The following is a 23447-nucleotide window of genomic DNA, read 5'->3' on the forward strand; positions in this document are numbered from 1 at the left end:
TAAATAGTCCCAGTTCTTGCTTCTGATAACATATAAAAATATGGATAAAATGGTACAATAATATACTGACAATGCTTGATCTGTCTCTCTCATAGCTCCCTCTTGAAGACCCAGTTATGTTCATAAAGAATCCTTGTCTATTTACATTTCATCTCTTTACACACCAAATTAACTGTTTTGAAATTGAAGCTGAGAAAGACAAGTATTATTTAAACTACCCATTATATGCTATTTCTTCTAGTAGAATGTATTTTACATGTATATACAAATAAAATTCTTACCATTGTAATACACTAGCTAAATACATGTTGTTGTCTGGGTGGCTTTACCGTAAACTTACCTATTCTCTCTATATCTCTCCCCCTTTCTCTGCCCCTATCTATCAATTTATCTCAAAGGCCATATGTATTTGGGTTAATTGCAATGCTTAAATTAGAGGGTTAAATTTTATACTTTTCCGATCCTTTGCCAAAAGACCACCAGACTTGAAAGAAATACACGTGTACACACTCAGGTACACAAACGTGTAAGCGTGTATGTATGTACGCCAGTATGTATGTGTACACGCAAACACTCAGGTGCGCATGCGAACACAGGCAAACACAAAGGCGCGCGCACACCCGCACACACACCCGCACACACCCTCAGGCGTGCAGGCGAACACAAAGGCGCACAGACACACATACACACACATGCCCGCACACACACGCCCGCACACACACATGCACATATGCATACACAGACACGAATGCACACACACGCGGGCACTTGTGTAACATATGCGCACGCATATACATGTACATACATACATACACATACATACACACCCACAGAAGTGCACACACACGCATGTACACACACACACACGCATGTACACATGTGCACACGCATATATGTATGTATGCGCCCACACACAGATACACATGCACATACACACACACACCCTCAAGCACATCTGCATACCCACATAAACACGCACACTAATTATTATACGTTTATATACATGTATATACATGTATACACATGTATATACATGTATATATACCTTACGTGTATATACATGTATATACATGTTTACACATGCATATACATGTATACACATGTATATGCATATGTATGCATGTATATACATGTATATACGTGTGGATACATGTATACACATGTATAAACATGTATATGCATGTGTATACATGTATACACATGCATATATAATCAACATTTTCAGGCTGTGGTCAGTCAGATTCAATGTTATAGTATGTATTAACTGTAAAACCATCTATCCATTCCTTGTTATCACACATCAGCAGACAGTAAGTGACAGGATATGCTCAAATAAGTAAAAATTGAATGATGATAAAATGTAGTATGCACTCTGCAGTCATCAGGCAATAAAATACTTATTCAACCAAAAATTTCAGAGTACAAGAATTTCAACAGCAGTAATGCTACAGGCATACTTGGCCTGTCTTCTGTTAAGCGTCGGCAACATACGTTTGGTTGATCAAGTTAGCTTTAATGATCTCTTCTTCAGTAAATCTTCGTATTTTGCTGTAGCGTGTTCCTCCTCCTACTACCTTGAGTGTGTACTTTCCTCGAAAGGATTTGCCAGACCCCATAGTTGAATCGAATATATCAAAATGGGGATAAAAGGCTACAAAATGAGCAGGAGATAATTACTATATTTTAAGGCTAGTCAATGTCTGACGGATCATTTACTGTACCCTATTGGATGAAGTCTATTTCAGCACTGTTGTTTTATTAGCAGTTTGCGCATTGTCATTTGATCAGCCGCATTGATATGTTTCCCTGTCTCACCATACTGACAGCAGAAAAGGATATTTCTTTTACAGAAATCTAGACTTGTGTACTACCGATCACATATTCCAGCTCACATCAAGTATCCCAAACTTGGTTGTTGCTGTAATTGTGAGACCAGTTTCAAAATTCTGCGTGAACTATGCCTTGAATTTTTTTTTTACCTTTCACATATATGACAAACATTGTTTTCTATTCTGTGATACCAACATACTACATCCACTATCGTATGTTACAGTTTATGAACTTTCTGTTACTAAAACCTTCAATGCACTATCTCGACTCCTTCACAATACTATTAGTTAAACAACTTTTTAATACGCTTTTGTTTAGCTGACTAAATAATTCCTGATTTTGGTCTTTTATTTTTTTAGAATTTTGACATGGTTGGAGAAAGCTCACTGAGAATGCAGACAATCAATTACAAATAATTTTCAATTTTGACTAAAGACAGAGTGCTTAAAAGCTTTAAACAAGTTGCCAAAAATTAAGGAAAATATGCTAAGGAAACCCATGCTAACACTTTTAAAAAATTTTGCAGTACGTCTTGTAACAAGCTGTTGTTTTGCTCGCACGTGATTGTTGGGAGACAACTCTGCAAAAAACAACAGATTGTCAAGACAGGCTATGGCAGACCGAGAATAAGTGACTCTAGAAGCATTAGCTAACTGACAGCCTCCAGCAACATGAAGGAGCAAACAACTCTCATAAACTAAGAGGCAATGTGTAAAGAGAAGAGATACAAGACTGTTTGAATACTTTGGTAGACTGAGAATAAGGGACTCTAGAAGCATTAATAAGCTGCTTCAAAATACTCATTGAGGTAGAATTAGAGCGAGATTTTAAGAAGCGTACTCAGACTCTGAGGGCTCTTTCTCGGTCCCTCTAGATAGGATTAACAACAACTATGCACCCTATCTAAGGTTTGGCAAGGTTTGGCAATCTTAACTAATAAAAGCTTTACTTGTGGCTCTTCATACTAACAGACAAAAGCAAACTTCACGAAACACTCTAGTTTTAGTTAGAGATGCTTGCTACAGACTATATATATATAAAATACAGATAAGTAATACATGTATGTACAAATATGTGTAAGTAAGCACAAAAGAATGGCATCTACTTTTAAAGCATTTCTTCTGATAGACATATAATAATATAAGCTGTGGAAGAACTTCCACTATTTTTTGTAGAACAAAAACAAACATTATATTATTGATTACATACCAGTATGATTTCGGAGAACTCTCTAATCTAAGATTAAACCTCCAATATTTATTCTATAATTCCTCCTAAGCTTTTTAAATTGACACTGACAGCCTTATAGCATATCATTTAACTGCTGGGAGCAAATACATGATTGATTGTTCGACAAATTGACTGAGTGATTTAAAAATTCAAGAAATAAATATACATTTTAATTCAATATTATTGTTTTGCTCAAATAAGCGTTGTTCATAATTTTCCTTTTTTATATTTACAGATATTATGCTAACACTAGTAGGCTATCATCTAATTCCCACAATTGTACTAGCTTTAAAAAACATATTTCAATCTCAAAATACTTATTATAGTACAAATGAAATAGCTCACCTCCGAATTTAAAAAAAATGCAAAGCTTTTTATTTTGTTTGTGTGTTGAATAAAAACTAATGCAATAAACACTCCTATAACTACATACAGTAAACACCCCTAACTGCAGTAAACACTCCTATAGCTCCAGTAGACACCGCTATAGCTCCAGTAAACACCCCTATAACTGCAGTAAACAACCTATAGCTACAGTCAACACTCTATAACATAAAGCTTCATTTTAAGTAAAGCCAACATAACATAAAAATTTATGCAAAGTTTTTGATTCGTGATGCGTAAAAAATCCCATATAGCGTAAAGGGTCAAGTCGGTGCAAGTTCTCAAACCCTTTAACTCGATTTGAATAATGAGGGTCCATAGGAAACTATAAAAAATATTTTCTCTTTTGCAGCATAAGGGAAAGAAAATGACGCACAGGGAAATCTCTATTATATATACTAGTACCCTGGTTGTCTAGGGTGCTGCGAGAGATAGTCAGGCGTGTCGATAAAGCACAAAGAATAAGTAGTCGCACAAATATTCGGAAGTGCTTAAATCCGATCGATTAGTGCAGTGGTAGAGTGTCAGTCTATCAAGCTGAATGTCACGATTTGGAGTCTCATTGAAAGCGATATTTTATCCTAACCTCTAACCCTGGTTTCCAACAAACGAACAGACAGAAAGACCACTCTTACTATAGTACATACGTATTTCTTGTTTTTGTCTACTTTTGCCATATGCAATATTTTTCTTTATGGCTTAGACCTTGCTGTCTAAAAAAATGCGAAAACATCTGCTCAACTTGAGATTGATAGTGTGTGCTTCCCTTAACTTAATGTAGAATTACCATAGTCATGGACCCTAAACCGAGTGAATGTGATAGCGTGATAAAAAAATGAAAAGATGTTGATACAAACCAATAATACCACAGTTACTGTAAAGTCACTAAATTAAATCGTTAAAGTTAGTTTTTTCCCATTTTGAATGACCAAAGGTTTGAGTTTGAGATGATCTTAAAACAGATTAGGCAGTTTAGATGTATTTTACAGTTTGTTTAACTTAAAATCCCTATAATGGAAACGTTCTCGGAAAGCATTACTTACATTGTAGGAGCAGATACTGTATTATATGTTAGGCTTTGTAATAGATAGGCTGTATAGAGTTTGATTAAAATGTTTATGCATTTATCTTTGTTTTACTAGCACATCTACAAATCAGTGGGTTACTCTATGCTGACTCTGTTGTTTTGAACAGAAAGGCAATAGGCGTAACTCTATGCTTGCTCTGTTATTTTGAACATAAAGGTAATAGGCATAACTCTATGCTTACTCTGTTATCTTGAACAGAAAGACAATAGCTATAACTCTATGCTTACTCTGTTATTTTGAACAGAAAGACAATAAATATAACTCTATGCTCACTTTGTTATTTTGAACAGAAAAACAATAGATATAACTCTATGCTTATTCTGCTATTTTGAACAGAAAAACAATAGCTATAACTTTATGCTTATTTTGTTATTTCGAACAGAAAGGCAATAGATATAACTCTATGCTTACTCTGTTATTTTGAACAGAAAGACAATAGCTATAACTCTATGCTACTCTGTTATTTTGAACAGAAAGACAATAGCTATAACTCTATGCTACTCTGTTATTTTGAACAGAAAGACAATAAATATAACTCTATGCTCACTTTGTTATTTTGAACAGAAAGACAATAGATATAACTCTATGCTTATTCTGCTATTTTGAACAGAAAAACAATAGCTATAACTTTATGCTTATTTTGTTATTTCGAACGGAAAGGCAATAGATATAACTCTATGCTTACTCTGTTATTTTGAACTAAAAGGCAGTAGACTTTATTAGTAACTCTATTTACTAGTAGCTCTATTCTTACTGTGTTGAAAATAAAAGCAATTCTCGTGTTCATCTCTGTTGAGACAGTGGAGGTGATTGGTGTGATGTTCAAGTTCTTCTATGGTTCCTCGGAGATCAAAGGTCGGAGTCAGCTGAGGCGGGCATCCCAGCAATATGCGCATGGTTTGTGCACTCTATAAACAAGGTTAGCTAATCTTGAACACATTACTCGCTTCTTCACTAGTAAAAATGAGGTGTTACCAAGTGCATATAAGTTTGCACAGAAATGATTTCATTATAACTTAACTAGCTGACTTTAGATAAAGACTGCAAAAACTATGAGTAAGAAGTGGCTAAAACACATCCATAGTTTAGATGTAAAAAGAATTTCAACAACAACACTATGTTAAAAATAAATTAAAAAAAGTCAATCTGCAAGCTATAAATAGATTTGAGCAAATTAAAAAAACAACGAAAAAGCACAACTTCGACTTGAGCCATAGCTACATGACCAGTGTTTTGGTGCACTAGCCTTTGGCGAAAAAGCATCATACGGATGTGTCAGTAATCAGACAAATCCATTGACTAGTAACTGTATTTGTCAGGCATTTATACCGGTTTTGTAGCACCTATACTAGCCAGGCATGCATACATATGTACTAGCCAGGCATGCATACATATGTACTAGCCAGGCATGCATACATATGTACTAGCCAGGCATGCATACATATGTACTAGCCAGGCATGCATACATATGTACTAGCCAGGCATGCATACATATGCACTAGCCAGGCGTGCATACATATGTACTAGCCAGGCATGCATACATATGTACTAGCCAGGCATGCATACACATGTACTATCCAGGCGTGCATACATATGTACTAGCCAGGCATGCATACATATGTACTAGCCAGGCATGCATACATATGTTTTTTTCATCATGTTGATTCATCCTCACAAGTTTTTGCAGTTCTTGCAAATAATAGCCACACGGATCGTATGCTGATAATGTGAATTTTGCTTTCAGAGCTGGTCGTATTTATAAACAAGCAATAAATAGCCAACGGAAAACAAGGGAGGCAAAGGTGCTCTAAAAGAGGAAAAGACATGAAATACTAGCAGGACAACTTACTCCAACAGTGAATCCAGCAGAGATCTCTTGAGGTATACTGCAATGCGTATCTATAGACACCTTCATTGTCAAACTCACAGGAAGTAGGTCTCTACCAGGCAGTCCTTGACCAGGGAGAGCAGTTCTATTTAGCTTCATCTTTACCTAAAAATTATAACATGAAATATTGCTTCTAGAACATTCTGGACATTCTGAAAGCTGTCGATCGATTGATCAAAGCCTTATCAAGCAAATTTTTTCATTAGTGTGTACGCCTCTGTTGTTGGCAGTCATGAGATGGTTAAAGAGCAGTCATACTGATAGTCATACTGTTAGTCATACTGTTAGTCATACTGTGATCTGAAGGGTGATATCAGACACCTACAGGATGGTGGATATATTAATACTGATTGGTGAATGCCATAGCCAATATGGATGTTGTAAAATGAAATGGTATAACTATAATGGTATAAAATGGTATAATTTTGTAACAGACGACGAGCATACTATCTGACAATTATTTCAGCTAGTTATTTGTTTTGTTAGCCAAGCATTACTAGTTAGATAAATACATGCATTACACATAGAGTATGACAAGGTGTAATGTCTCAAATATTATTATTACTAGTTAGATAAATACATGCATTACTCATAGAGTATGACAAGGTGTAACGTCTCAAATATTATTATTACTAGTTAAATAAATACATGCATTACACATAAAGTATGACAAGGTGTAACGTCTCAAATATTATTATTACTAGTTAGATAAATACATGCATTACTCATAGAATATGACAAGGTGTAACGTCTCAAATATTATTATTACTAGTTAGATAAATACATGCATTACTCATAGAATATGACAAGGTGTAACGTCTCAAACATTATTATTACCAGTTAGATAAATACATGCATTACTCATAGAATATGACAAGGTGTAACGTCTCAAATATTATTATTACTAGTTAGATAAATACATGCATTACACATAAAGTATGACAAGGTGTAACGTCTCAAATATTATTATTACTAGTTAGATAAATACATGCATTACACATAAAGTATGACAAGGTGTAACGTCTCAAATATTATTAGGATAGTACTTGTCGACATTTTTCTCATTTCACCGTCCCTTATTATTATTGTTATTCATTTTTCTCCAAAACTGAAATTTTCTTTAAAGGTTGACTTGCAACAAAATTCACATTACAGTTATTTGGTATCAAAAGATTCACCATGTCTTACTCTGGTGTGTTGTTGGTGAAAAATATGTGGGAATGTGATTACAAGCTCTTAAAAGCTAAAAAAAAAACAGTTGATCGCCGCCATCACGAAACCGCCGTAGATTGGAATCAGTTTATTTCTCTGACGTAGTCAATCCATTTGGTTGGTGTTTTGATGAGAATTGAAAGGCCAATAAAAGACTCAATATTAAACTTCTCGTAGCACTAGTTTATGACAAACACTTCGGGTTTTACCGAAGACCCTGCATCAAATATAGATGATCGCTAGTTGACAGTTCTGCTTCGGCTTGATCTAACCGTCTAGTCATAATCGGATCCTGTGACCCATACTTCCTGCCAAACCGCGCGAATAATTTCTGCAGCATTTTTCGCTTATCACAGGTGACCAACAGGCTCGTCATTTTTATCAGAAAATGAGAAGCACTCCGAGCTAAAATTAATAAATTAAACGAATTTTCACGGTAGGTTTCAAGATATCAGTGCTCAAAGTAGCAGCATTACAATGGTGATGAAATAGATGTGTAAAGACAATAGACATAGTTTTATTGAATGTGTGAAGTATATTTGTGAAAATATTTCGACGAGTGAGGTTGCATGAAAGTGTAAACAGAAACCATCTCGTTCCTCTACATCTCATTTGAGCCGTTTTCGATTCCAATCTACGGCAGTCTCGTGATGGCGGCAATTAACTGTTCGTTTTTGAGCTTTTAAGAGCTTGTAATGACATTTCCACATAATTTGTACCTACAACACGACAGATTAAGACATAGTGAATCTTTTGGTGCCAAATAACTGTAATGTGAATTTTGTTGCAAGTCAACCTTTAAATAAAAAGGTAAGTTGAAGGCAAAAATTGCAACTTACAAAAAATTTCACCACATCTCTGTAGAAATCTTGACTGCGAGTAGTCTGCAGAGTTATCAGGCCCAAAACAGACAACTCCAAGGATAGCTGAATTCCACTCAATGTTTCCAATTCACTGTCTACGTCTACAATTTGTTAGTAAAACATGCCTTAAAAGTACAATACATTGATAATACATATTTCTTGTTTATTTTATTACATAACTACAGTAATTGGAAAGACTGAGATAAAATCAAATGATTGTACTTTAATGTGTTAACACTTTATGCCAATCATATTATTAACTAGCCAATCATAATATTAACTAGCTAATCATAACTTTACGCACCTTTTCCTACGCTCTTGTCTTTAAGGAGGTAAACTTCGACTGCAAAATTGGTAACTGATGTTTTATCTAAGTAGATGTAAGGAGGTAGTTTTCCGATGTCATATTCTAGTTTGTGGTTGTGTCTTTTCTAAAATCAAAGTTTTTCTCATGTTAGTAGTTAAAAAACCACCTATTTCAAAAAGAAAATATTATATCAGCTTAGATGATTTGGGTAAACCCAAGAATTGCAACATTGAATACATGTCCAAGTTAATGATTTCGAGTTGGCTTGAGGTATGTCTTATACAGATTTGTAACGAATAAACAGAAACCATTATCTTTCATTATCCCTATTATTATCATCGTTATCTCTCATCGTACTAATACTAAGGCATATGAACAGTCCAAGCATCTTTCCCTAGTTCACTTTCACAATTTTGTTGTATTAGTATCCATTTTGAAAATCATGAACTCATTTTGAATTCATATTTGTTGAACTACTTCAGCGCAAACTACATGTGTTAACTACCAACTGTTAACTACCAACTGCTAACTGCCAACTGTTAGCTACCAACTGTTAACTACCAACTGTTAACTACCAACTGTTAACTACCAACTGTTAATTACCAACTGTTAATTACCAACTGTTAACTACCAACTGTTAACTACCAACTGTTGACTACCAACTGTTAACTACCAACTGTTAACTACCAACTGCTAACTACCAACTGTTAACTACCAACTGTTAACTACCAACTGTTAATTACCAACTGTTAACTACCAACTGTTGACTACCAACTGTTGACTACCAACTGTTGACTACCAACTGTTAACTACCAACTGTTAACTACCAACTGCTAACTACCAACTGCTAACTACCAACTGTTAACTACCAACTGTTAATTACCAACTGTTAACTACCAACTGTTAACTACCAACTGTTAACTACCAACTGCTAACTACCAACTGTTAACTGCCAACTGTTAACTACCAACTGTTAACTACCAACTGTTAACTACCAACTGCTAACTACCAACTGTTAACTACCAACTGTTAACTACCAACTGCTAATTACCAACTGTTAACTACCAACTGTTAACTACCAACTGTTGACTACCATCTGTTAACTACCAACTGTTAACTACCAACTGTTAACTACCAACTGCTAACTACCAACTGTTAACTATCAACTGTTAACTACCAACTGTTAACTACCAACTGTTAACTACCAACTGTTAACTACCAACTGTTAACTACCAACTGTTAACTACCAACTGTAAACTACCAACTGTTAACTACCACCTGTTAACTACCACCTGTTAACTACCAACTGTTAATTTATCACAAACTACATTTGTTAACTACCAACTGTTAATTCAAAACAAATTTCTAACTAGTAACTTTTAACGAACTTATGCTAATAACAGCTAGTTTGTAATTACTTAACACATATGCAATATCTTAAAGTATACAAATTTTGCATACATTGTATATTCTGCATGCACGCTTTCGTATCAGAGCGTTTCAATGCGTCGAATAGGTTCGGAGTTGCCTGCTGCCGACAGTTTTGCACCATACCATTTCAACAATTCATTAGTTACACTAAATAGATTGTTTCAAGATTATTGACGCATCCTTCAAAACAAAACTTGTCAAGGTAGAATAGCTTTCAGGGCACAGTCATTTTTCAATTCATGCATAGTCTTTTACCAGATCTAAAAAAGTAATTTTGTCGTTATCATCGTATGAGCAACTCATCCTTGGCATATGAATGTAAAAAGCAAAAAGTCAAGCATAAACAGTAGTGAGTAGCAGTAGAACTTATTCATAGTCGAGACCACCGTCGGTGTGTACTAAACTGTGCTCAATTTCTTTTTACTTTCACCTTCACTGGAGAGAGCTATTATTATCAATTCGAGATCAACTATTATCAATTCGGATTCATCAGCAGTGAGCGTTTCTATGATATCGAATAGTACTCTCACAGCGAAAGTAGTCTCACAGCAAATGCCTTCGCACAAATTTAGCAAAATGAACTGTCATCTAATGCCTTCAGATTTTGCAATCTTTATGATTCAGAGTGGAAGCAACTCCCAAACCAATTATAAGCATAAAAACACAGAGTGCATTTTCAAACTGTTTTTGCATAACTATTTTATATAAGTAAGACAATTACTCCATCTGAAATACATTTACATACAGCATACAGAGAAAATGTTTCACGTGAAAATATGCAAAATTCACATGAAATTATATAAGCACCATATCATGCAGTTATTATAGTAAACTATGAATTTCTTCATTCAAACCAGAAGGTTAAATAAGAAGAATAGAAGAAATATTTTCTACTACTACAAATCAAATGCAGAATATAAGCAATAACTTTTTACCAATCCTGTAGTTTGTGTAACGCCGAAACTGTATTCAGATAGATTGTTGTGAGCAGATATATAAGAGACAGCATCTGTATAGGTCAGGCTATCATTGGTCCTCTCTTCTAATGAAGCCCGTGAGTGGTGGTGGTAAGAATAGACTAAAAGCTGGTTGGTTATTATGTCAGTTAGGTTGTGCAGGTACTGCCCCGATCCTCGAGCCGTCGGAAACATGTGCCAATCAAAAAACTGTTGAATACAAATAGAAGCTTGGATGACTAATAGAACATTCTTGCCAAAGAAGTAGTTGCAATAAACAATTATAACTATAATAAGAGCAGTGTTTGTCTGTCTGTCTGTCCATGCTAAGAATGTTAAGAAACAAGATTGTCACACAAAGGAATCAAACTCGGAGCGTCAGATTTCAAGGCAAGCCACATTTTTATCATTACATTTCAACAAGTTGATGCTACAAGTGTCGATAGTAGTGGCTAGAGATCGATACGACATGGAAGACTGGCGATTAAAGCCACAGCGACTGCTAGTTAAATGAAAAAGTACCCTCATTGACCCTGAAAATCATTAAGTCATTTGCTACCCCTTAAGCTTCTCTCATCAAAATAACCTGTGAGCCACACAGTAGATGGAATCTCTATAACTCTCAGCTTATATTTGCAATAAGTAATCAGAGAATCTTTGCTATAACAACAGGTCCATGGTAGACTATACGTTCACAACTGCACCCCAGTGATCACATTTCCACATCACAGAACCATTGTACATGTATATTTATTATGCATGGTGATCTCTCGAGGCGCACTGGACTGACAGGAGACAAATACAGTATGACACAATTAACGAGTTTTGGTAATAGCGTTTTATAGCACTCTCTAGGCACTGAAATGATGCTTGTTATATCTACATTTATGTAGAGCAATTTTTAAACATTACCCAATATTACAAATCACAGCAATTTGTAAAAATCTGTAGTAGCCTAAAACAGGTTTTCTTCATTACGAAAAGAAAGATCTTCCTATTAGCTATTGTACAAAAGAAGTGTCTCTGCCTAAATCATCACAATATAGTATTGTGATGAAAGAGACTCTCATCTTTCACCTGCACTACAGAACTACCTCAAGTGCAGGTGAAAGATGCAGAGGTCTTATTATTATTATCCATATCATTTAGAAAAACACTTGACATTCAATTGTAGTTTTCGATAACCGACTTAGCATATTCACATGGTCAAGGTTGGTGACACTCCTCTTTAAATTTACCCGACCTCTTCATTGTGGTTTTATCTTTTTAATTGCGGTCTAACTCCCACTGCCTGTAGGAGTGGTCCCATAATGAAAGGAGATGGAAGCGCTATGAATGGAGGTGAGACTCCCACATTCTTTCATAGTGATCTCCTCCCTTTTTATTATGATCACAAACCATATAATTATGGTCCATTCCTTATTATAATCAGGCCTGTATTCCCTGGTTGCAAGTTGGGGCGGCTAATGTTAGACGACTAATTATGAGCATCTGGGAGTTTGGAGGGGGGCTGTGTCAGCTCCCCCAACAGTTTCTTTCATGTAGGGCCTCAATCGGGCATCTCATGTAAAGTTTTAAAATTTCTTATCGGAAAGCATAAACATTTTTTCTATTATTTGAGATTTGTTTGTTTTAGGTGATGTGACTGCCCGAACGTTTTCAGATTAAAATAGGCTAAACTTGACCGCAGTTGAAATGCTCAGAAAAATACATCTGTTTCTTTTGAGCGTTTCAACAAAGATCAATTTTGCCGATTTTTCATGAAGTTTATGCGAAGGTTACCTCACTTTTCCTTGCTTCCGAAGGGCCATCGCTAGGCGGTTGTTTGGTAAAAATCAAATTTCACCAAACCTTTGGATAAGTCGTTGACAAAAATATTTTGCCGATGGTGGTAATAATGACGCCTATGAGTTACGAAAAGTTGAGGTTTACCTCTATGGTTTAGAATAAAGTGATTTTCTAAAGCGATGACAACCGTTTCGGTAGCCGTTGGGCAAAAAACTGTTCGAGTTAACAGAGTTGAGGTTGAGTTATCTAAAGCAATTTATCATTACGTGGGAACGGACCAAAGAAACCGTTCGAGTTAACCATGTGTTCGAGCTATCCGAGGACGAGTTATCCATGTTTGACTGTAGTTTCCTATAAAACGGTTATAATAAGATCTGGTCTACCCTCTAAGCTATATTCTACAGTAAACTGGCAAGTTGAACCAACAGGAAGTTCCAAATGTATTGAAAGTATAGTGTGTACTAGTTACTTGAAAGCTCCGCAACAAATTTACCTTAGCCCTGGCGTGAGTCTGCAGATCAGAGTGGTTGACAAACACCTCATAACTGCACTTCAATGCTCTGAGCTGACCGGCTGGTCGCCTACAATGATAGTAAAAGGAAAAACAGCCATTTCTAGGTGACACTAAAAGCTGAATTTTTAGCAATGCATCAGGCTACAAACAAACCTTTTACATGTGAACAGAAATAGCGATTGGCAAAGATGAGGTACTAAATTTTACATAAAACTTTTTCACAAGAATGGCTTGAAATTCTAAAGTTGAGTAAAAAAATCAGATTTACTATCAGTGTCTACTGTCAAAGTTTATTGATTTGTGCTTAGTTTATATGTTTAGAATTAGCTTGTTGAGTTTAAGTAACCAAGTACTCCAGTCAAGTACTCTAATCAAGTACTCCAATCCAGTTCTCTAATCAAGTACTCTAATCAAGTACTCCAATCAAGTACTCTAATCAAGTACTCTAATCAAGTACTCCAATCAAGTACTCTAATCAAGTACTCTAATCAAGTACTCTAATCAAGTAATTTAATCAAGTACTCCAATCAAGTACTTTAATCAAGTATCCAATCAAGTACTCAAATTAAGTACTCTAATCAAGTACTCCAATCAAGTACTCTAATCAAGTACTCTAATCAAGTACTCCAATCAAGTACTCTAATCAAGTACTCTAATCAAGTACTCCAATCAAGTACTCCAATCAAGTATCCAGTCAAATACTCCAATCAAGTACTTTAATCAAGTACTCTAATCAAGTACTTTAATCAAGTAATTTAATCAAGTACTCCAATCAAATACTTTAATCAAGTATCCAATCAAGTACTCAAATTAAGTACTCTAATCAAGTACTCCAATCAAGTACTCTAATCAAGTACTCTAATCAAGTACTCCAATCAAGTACTCTAATCAAGTACTCCAATCAAGTATCCAATCAAGTGCTCCAATCAAGTACTCCAATCAAATACTCCAATCAAGTACTCTAATCAAGTACGCCAATCAAGTACTCTAACCAAGTACTCTAAACCAAGTACTCTAACCTTTAGATACCTAAGTAACAAGATAGTCCAGATTTTGTTATACTTTAACTCTTAGTGCAATTACTAGGATGGAGCAGACTCTAAAGTGAATGCGTTTGAAAGAAATGTACACTGTACTTAAAATAGGATGTGGATGCTGAAACGGTAATACCTATGTAAAACCTGGCTGTCTGTTCTCTCGTACTGCACTACTGCAGCTGCATCAACTTCATATCTGATGAGAGTATCACTAGGAGCAACAGCACTTCTGTTTGCCATCAGCTAAAGAATGTTATGTACAAGTTAAAAATGAATTGTGACAAGACTGCCCCTCTTAAACTTAAATGTATCTTTTTTTAAATGTATTCCACTTTTATGTATTTTTTTATTTTATATAGTTTTTGGAGTAGAAAGGTAAAAAGACTTGCCAGCAAAAGTTTACCATCAAGTGAAAACTCCATGCTGATCATATCATGGATGTCAAAGAAGCCTTCATCGGCAGGTCTCACAGAGCCCTGTAACGTCATTTGATGACCCTGTGCTTCCCAGCCATGCGACGGGTAGAGTTGGTGCAAGTAGTTTGTGTGCACAATCCAGAGGAAAAGCTGAAAAGAATAAATTAAATAAATTCACTTTGTTAGAGTTTTAATAAATGAAATGTTTAATGGTTGAAGATTTATGTGTTTTCAGACTCTTTTACTTTTCAGGTTGTAAGCAATTTAGTGTTAAAATCAGAGCAGAAGCATTCTATAAAAAATTGCAGTTTGAAATTAAAACATGATCAAAAGTCATCACAACAAACCTTGAAACAGGAGTAAATGAATTTACATATTTAAAAAAGAACCAAGTACATGTACATGCAAATGTAAACAAATGGTCTGGTGCAGGTGTTTTACATTTAGTCACGGCTCTTTGGAGTAGAGAAGCTGTGTGTGTCGTAACAGTCCTAGTAGCTATTTATACAAGTCTATGGATGAGATCTAAAAGTTTGTTAGGTTTAGCATGAAACACGAGAACAGAGAAGTAGTAGAGCTGTAGGAGTGTGATGACGACCTACTCTTATAAAGTGTGAAACAACCTTTACTATAATAGGAGCCGTGTCCATCTTTCCAAGCCATGCTTGAAAGTTGAGAAAAAGGATTGCATCATGCAGGATTCAAACTCATAACTTTCCGCAGAGTCAACCAACACCCTAACAACTGCACCAATCAACCACATACCCAATATTGGGTATAATTGTGAAGATACTAATTCTCTGCTCTTTATCGGCACACATGACGATCTCACCGAACTGCCAAGATACTAGTATTTATAATAATATTTTAGCCGAGACATCAGGACAACTGGATAGAACGAATAAATAGCATGAGATCATAATAAATAGCATGGGATAATAATAAATAGCATGATATCATAGTAAATAGGATGAGATCATAATAAATAGCATGAGATCATAATAAATAGCATGGGATCATAATAAATAGCATGATATCATAATAAATAGCATGAGATCATAATAAATAGCATGAGTTCATAGTAAATAGCATGAGATCATAATAAATAGCATGAGTTCATAATAAATAGCATGATATCATAATAAATAGCATGATATCATAATAAATAGCATGAGATCATAATAAATAGCATGAGATCATAGTAAATAGCATGAGTTCATAGTAAATAGCATGAGATCATAAAAAATAGCAGGAGTTCATAATAAATAGCATGAGATCATAGTAAATAGCATGAGTTCATAATAAATAGCATGAGATCATAGTAAATAGCATGAGATCATAATAAATAAAGAAATGATGAAATGAGTTTGGGCGAAATCTCTGTGCAGCTAAAAAACTAAGCAGCTAGCAAAGTAAGCCAGTAGAATTCCTGGTCCCACAGATGCTTAGTGACAGCTCAAGCACCATTATAAGGGACAACTGGTTTGAAATGAGCAGAACAATCACCGAGAACTGCAGAACTCAAATTGTCAAACTATGTTTAATCTAGTGATAACAGATTACACAAGAAATTTTATGAATAAACAAAAAAGCAGTCCATAGCAAGACGTCCAAAGAAAGATTAGAGAGGAGTGGAAGCAGACACTCCATGGGCAGTACACAAAGATTGCAGTAACTGGTCTCACAAAACATACAAATGAATGAAACAGGGATGTCAAATATGAGAGTTGAAAGGACTAATCACTGGAGTACAGATAGAAAAAGAGTCAGAATGTGTAATAAAGGAGAATAAACAGTTTCTCAAATTCTATGTACATTCTCCAAGATTGCACAATCTATATATACAAATCTCAGTCCTCGTGTGTTTTCTGTGATTTAATCTGCCCAGCTATAAAGATTGGTATCTAGCATTAACAAATCCGTATCACAAAGAATTTGATCTCAGAACCTTCCGATCACCAGACGAATACCTAACCAATTGAGCTACGCGAGAGAAATAAGTTTATTGGGCGATATTAGTCATTACCAAGGTTGAAATACGCATAGTACTCTGCATTACGCAATGTCACTAGAGCTTGCTCTTACGGCTCTTTTTAGTAAGTTTACTCCAAATACTGGCTTACTCCAATTAGCCATTAAAAATGTACCAGGCTAATGGCAGGGAACTACATTACCTGCCACTGTTTATAAGCTATTTTTACAACCCCTGCAACGCAGGGCATTCGGCTAATCTACATATAAGAACAGGTAACATAGTTAACTGAAGCCTGTAGATGTTTGGTCCAATAATTAGAATGCACGCTACTCAAAGAAAAGCTACTAAAATGAACAAGCAAAAGTTTTGCAGAATTTTTTATACGAACAGACCAGACCATGTCACACAAGATCAGACTTGGTTGTAAATGTGCTGTATAGTAATTACCAGTGTTCTTGTTATGCAATAACAATGTCTATACTACACCATAAACTTATAAACGATAACTCTCAACTACATGTATATCTCCCCCTGGTCTCCACATCAACAAAAGAGTATGTCATACAAAAGTCTGCAAACCATGTGGATGGCTTACAATTTCGAGTGAGGCGAGAGAATGTCTGACTCAGGCTAAGCAATATTGTCATTATAGGCACTAATGCCATTGTCAGAACAATTTACGCTAGGTTCAGTATTCACAAATTTATTTGTATTATCAGCATCAAACTCAAAATAAACGTACGCTGGTGTTATGTTGCTTGCAGTATGTATTAGTCATTGTAATATACGAGACAGGTGAGAGTTCAGGGTGTGTAAGTGTATATGTTTGACGGACTAAACAACACCTGAACACAAGATAGTAACAGCTATACAGGATAATGACAAGATAATAGACTATACCCATACAGGATAATACAGGATAATGATTTTAGCAGAATTGGTCACACATTTATGTAAAATAAATTTCGCATGGATTACAAAATGTGATGACTTTATAACAGCTAACCAGCTGTTATAAAGCCTCTCAGTCACAAGTCGGCAACAAAACTTAACATTTCTTATCTGTCTTGCAACTCCATCAACTTGGACAGCGGTATTTAGACCATGTGAGTAATGTTACCAGTTTTCCAATCAGAGGTGCATTTCGCTGATCCTGGCTTCACAAACACCTGATCTCCAATCTTGTATGGGTTTAAACTAACATCATGAGAAACACTGCCTTCGACATTTGGTGTTCGCATTTTGTAGCAAAACAATCTTTCACATGCCACCACACCCTCGTTATTAGGAGTGTTGTTGTACCAAAACACCATATCACTGACTGTACACCCAGACCTAGCTAGCATTAGTTTAATAGTACGATGGTTATTGATTTGGTTGATTGGTTGATTTAGATATTGGTTATAGCACGATGCCATTTTGATGGTTCTGTATGCGCAACTGAATATGTGATTTAGTTCAACTAGTGATTTAGTCCATTTGAGTGTGAACAAACTCAAAACTCTAAAGCACAGGCCATTGTCAAATAGAAGTTCTGTTGGAGCACCTGCTCCCTAAATATCTGCTATAGTTGCTCTATTACTGGCGCTGATGTTTCATTGGGCTGCTTCCTCCAAATGACATGTCTACTTGGGTCGCAGTCTATTACTGTTGCGTGTGGAACATTGTCGTAATGGGTTATATCTGTTGCTAATCGTAACCAGTCGCCTCATAAGCCTACTTACCCAGTCTCTCAGTAAGCTAGAACCGGATTTACACACTTACACACAAAAAACAGTTGTTTCTACATCTTTTCTGTAGATGCCAGCACTCCACTTACTTTTTGCTAAATGTAGAGTTCGACCGACTCCTAGATGATAAGTGTCGTAAAGTTTGCGTTTGTCGTCTTTCCGTCTTTCTGAAACTGCTACGTTGACACTGCATATCCACGCTGCTAACCACTTTCAAAGAACTCTTGTTATTTGTCAGCTTTTTTATCTTACTAGTGAGGTGTTAAGGGTTAAGTGATACTCTTCAGCTAAGTCAGCTGAGTTATTTATTGCATATTATCCACATTGATTTTTTAGAACTGGTTGTCCTTCTGTTAATTTCCAGCTAACTGTTCATTTACTGCCATCGAACGCAGCTATGAAGTCCGTATCTTCAATGAGTAAATTGTTTGAGTCTGGCATGAACCAGCCGTCACGTCAATCAGTTTATATATTCAATCTACTCCTAGAATAAATCTGCAGTCACAAATTAACTCTGGTGCAGCTAGACAGTTGTTTCACGTTCTTGCCATCTATCATATGCAGCTTTCGGTGGAACTTTACTGCTGTTTTGTGCAGTACTTCCATTAAGCATTCTAACAGTTTTGCCTGGACCTGTGGTTCTTAACAGCAAGTTATCAACAACATCACCTGAAACAACAGACCATTCGCAGCCACTATCAGTATCAATAAAAGTTCTCATGGGCATGTTGCTAATATTTACAGTTGCAATTGGAAGTGCCGATTTGCTGAGTATTGGTTGGGCGAACCTCCGACACAAACGCTCTACCGCTTTCATCCAAAGCTCTCACCACTCGCACTGATCACGGGTCACTATTTCATCCAAACCCATTTCTTCTACACCAGCCATCTTTTTCAACTGATTGGTCACACTGTTTGGTAACCCTGCTATAACAGCAATTTTTGAGGAGCGGTTCAGGAGTTGTCTGACCATTGACTCAACCAGCCGGTGTAAATCTACTGAATACACATCTACAGTTTCTTCATTTTGTAATATTCTCTCACGCAGTTTTGAGTAGGCCTATACGCTATACCAGTTAATACTAAATGCAGTCAAGGAATAAAGAAAAAACAGAAAAGTAACAAAAAACTAGATACAGTATGTTTGTTTATCTTTGGTGCTGGTCGTGGACAAGAAAAGACTACAAGAAATTGGAGGATAGGGAGTAGAAGATGAGGGTGCAGTATTGTGGGCTTGGTTTTGTTTTGCTCAGAATAATTGTTTTTAAAAATGTAAGTAAAAAATCTATTTACATTGGCACAAGCTGAGAAACTGTACTCATACAGAAAAACCAGAACTTGAATTGCTAGAAACAAAAGCTTTCCTACTCTCTATGCGGTATATGATAACTCCAAATTATACAGCATTAAAAAACATCCCCCTTGTTACTTGCTGACATCTGCTAGCAAAAAAATCTGAGAGAGACATTCCCATGGAAAGCAAACCTGTCAAGGCACAAAACTAACAAACGGGCCAAAGTACGAAAGGCCTTTTTGCCTTTTGTATCTAGAACTATTTTTCACAATTCTAAACAAAATTTCTGCCAAAGAGGTTTCATAACTTGAAAATTTTGTATATAGAGTATTTCAAAAGTAGAAGTTCCACCGTCCATATTTAGCTTGCGGATATAGCGATGCCCGATAACGCCTGATAAAAACTGAAAATATTGAGAAGTAGCAAGAGAACATTGAGAACACGAGGACAAGCATTGTGGTCAACATCAGCTAATGTGGTACCTATTGTTGTGGGAACACTAGAAACTTGACAAGACTGGAGACAAGATGAATGTACTGGACATAACAAACATAAACTCAGTTTTAATTCCTAACTTTAAAAGTTTAAAGTTAAGGGTGTTACGACAAAGTGCTGTGACCAGAGCGGGCAAGACCTCACGGTCACTGACATAGCCAGACCGAGCCTTCCTATCATAGGAGAAGACTGGGCTGCTAGTGAGCCAGCTCGGCCGACCGAGAAAAAACAAAGGAAAACGGGCCGATCATAAAGTCTCGATATATGAGGCAGGCCATCACGATCGTTACAGCAGTCATACTGCAAACACGGCCTCTGCATGCATGCTCATTTGTTATACAGTGACATACATGTATACTTATGTACATTGCTCAAATACATATCACGGTGGCCAACACTCGGTGTGTTTATTGCTTGACTGTCTTGTGGAGAGTAAAGAAACAGGCAGTTTCCTTTACAAATGTTCTAACCTGACACCAGTTCAGGCTGGTTTACAACCTGAGGAAACTAACAAGGATAATGATATGAGTAAAGTACTTTAGCACAAACTACAACAATAAAAAAACTAACAATCATAACTAACCTTCTTGGGAGGCTGAGAATAGAAGACCATGTGACCAGCAAAGTCTGAAGCTACAAGACTGTAGTTAGATATACCAAAAGGTGCTGATATACTCTGAAACATTCCTCCAAGTATTCTAAAGTACACAATTGAAGTCTCGTTTACTGTTTACAAAACTAAATAAGCCAACTAACTAAGCTAGGGTCCCACTAACTATCTCAATTTCTATTTCACTTTGAGATGTGAATGTTGGAAAGCATTTTATACTACATAGTGTCTTATTACCGGCTGGATGACTTTTGTGCAGAACCACTATTGATGCAGAAGGGTGAAATAAGAAAATTGGCTGAGTTTCCAAGCAAATGTACAGTGCACCTCGAGATCCGATATACACTTGCTATTAGCCTGGCACATTGCCAATGGAAAGTTTGAGTAAGCTTACTAATGAGAGCTATTCATCTCCATGAAGTTACGCAATCACCCTGCGTAGTACGCAAAGCCGTTGGGTATTATTGATGAGGCTTCAATAGCCGAAACAGTACTGTCTGTAGCATGAGTATATGCTCTCTCACTTCGGTTTGGTTGAGCACTCTGTGAGAGGTGCGGCACTATTAGCCTTTGTGCAAAGCTCATCACTTTTATGATTTGAGCACTCTGGTGCCAGCACATTGACTTTCTTAAAGTCTGTGAGGCAACCTAGTTGTTTCATGGCAGGAAGTCAACTCCCTTTGGTAATGGGATTTGTGTCCCTTGCCTAAGCTCTGAGCTGCACTGATGAGGCTTCAATAGCCGAAACAGTACTGTCTGTAGCATGAGTATATGTATATATATATATATATATGTATATATATACACATATATACATACTACAGTACCTGTGCTACCTGGCGTTGCCCGGGTAATAAAAAAGTCTGGTCAGAAAATTGATTTGTATTTAACCTATAACAACACTTGCCATTCTAACTTTCAAACTACATATCATGAGAAAAGTGTTTTGTGTAATTGAAATAGATTAAAAGAGAAAATAAAAATAACTGTAAAGGTTTTCAAACCTTGTCAAACAACTTTTAAACTTCATATCACGAGGAAAACGTTTTGTGCAGGTCAAATACTTTAAAAAAATAAAACGACTATAAAAAGGTTTAGATGTAAATGTGAAATAATTATCAAGTAATAGCTAGATTAAGTTGGTTTTGTTACGATTACAGTAAAAGACGATTCGGTAATGATACAATTAATACGAACTGAGAAAACAAAATAAAAATCCCCAATATGTAAAATTAATAATGACAGTTCTTGCATAGAAGTGTGTGTGTGTGCGCGCGCGTGTATAAAAAAGGTTACTGTTCCACCAGAAGCTATCCATTAAAACTTTGAATACGATAATACGGAGACAATATAATTGTCTGCGCGAGAAAAATTGGCCTTGACTCCAGATATAGTAATTGAACCTTACAAAAAATATTTCTCAACAGGGCATCGTAACGCGTATCCGCATCGGTAAAATAATCAGAGTGCGCTATAGACGGAATGACAGATCCACATACACACATACTTTGAGAAATATGTATAAAGATAGATATATGGCTGAAGTATATACACGTATATACTTTAGCTGGCAATGAGAGCTATCTCCCTTGCCTACTCTGAGCTGCACTGATGATGCTTAAAAAGCCAAAACAGTCTTCTATAGTACCAGTATACAACACAGCACTGTTTTGGCTATTTAGGCCAAACATTTACTGTGTTATACATATTATATATACAGTATTATATATAGATACCTTATAATTTATATTTTTATAAATAATATAAATTTTTATAAATATGGTTTAGTGGTCATTTTTACATCTTTTATTTCATCTATTATTCACGACCCCACCTTTGTCTTTTTATTAATAAAATATATATATTTCATTAAACGTACACACATGATATTTAAATTTAATGTATATATATTCAATGTATACATATTTATATTTAATGTTCATATATTTAATGTCCATATATTTTATGTAGATATATATATATGTATACTTAATAAGGATGTATGTATCATATATGTATCGGCTATGATTTACTTCACCAGTATATTCAGCTGAAGTAAGTATATATATATATATATATATATATATATATGTATATATATATACATATATATATATACTTACTTCAGCTGAATATACTGGTGAAGTAAATCATTATCTAAAAGATAACTACTCAAGTAAATCCAATACATAATTAGATTAGATGTTAATTAACAATAATTATTGAGTATGAAGTTACAAAGTATAGAGCTAAATCTATAATCAGTTAGACAAGTAGTGTGTACTTAACTTTCAGCTACTGTAAGTTTTAAGGATGCTGTCAATCTTCTCAACCTGATGAGAGAATACAAATATACAAATATGTCTACAAGGCCATATATATATTTCTCAATGTACAAT

General features: G+C 35.6%; 1 protein-coding gene across 1 annotated transcript; it reads right to left on the reverse strand.

The window, feature by feature from the left end:
• Positions 1-1472: 1472 nt before the first annotated feature.
• LOC137394217 (cation channel sperm-associated protein subunit gamma 1-like) lies at positions 1473-11242 on the reverse strand. The gene is made up of 7 exons (XM_068080937.1): positions 11238-11242; positions 11169-11196; positions 8800-8926; positions 8472-8596; positions 6382-6525; positions 5287-5440; positions 1473-1651 (listed from the first exon to the last, which is right to left on the reverse strand). The coding sequence occupies exons 1-7, from the start codon at positions 11240-11242 to the stop codon at positions 1473-1475; spliced, it is 762 nt and encodes a 253-aa protein (XP_067937038.1).
• Positions 11243-23447: the final 12205 nt, after the last annotated feature.

The sequence above is a fragment of the Watersipora subatra genome, chromosome 4, assembly GCF_963576615.1.
Source record: "Watersipora subatra chromosome 4, tzWatSuba1.1, whole genome shotgun sequence".
In the NCBI taxonomy this organism is placed as follows: Eukaryota; Metazoa; Bryozoa; class Gymnolaemata; order Cheilostomatida; family Watersiporidae; genus Watersipora; species Watersipora subatra.

Coding starts and splice junctions, on each gene's coding strand:
- LOC137394217 (XM_068080937.1), bottom strand. Junction 8,597..8,799: donor AGACAAGAGCGTAGGAAAAG/GTGCGTAAAGTT, acceptor AACAAATTGTAG/ACGTAGACAGTGAATTGGAA. Junction 5,441..6,381: donor CTGCTGGATTCACTGTTGGA/GTAAGTTGTCCT, acceptor CCTTGTTTATAG/AGTGCACAAACCATGCGCAT.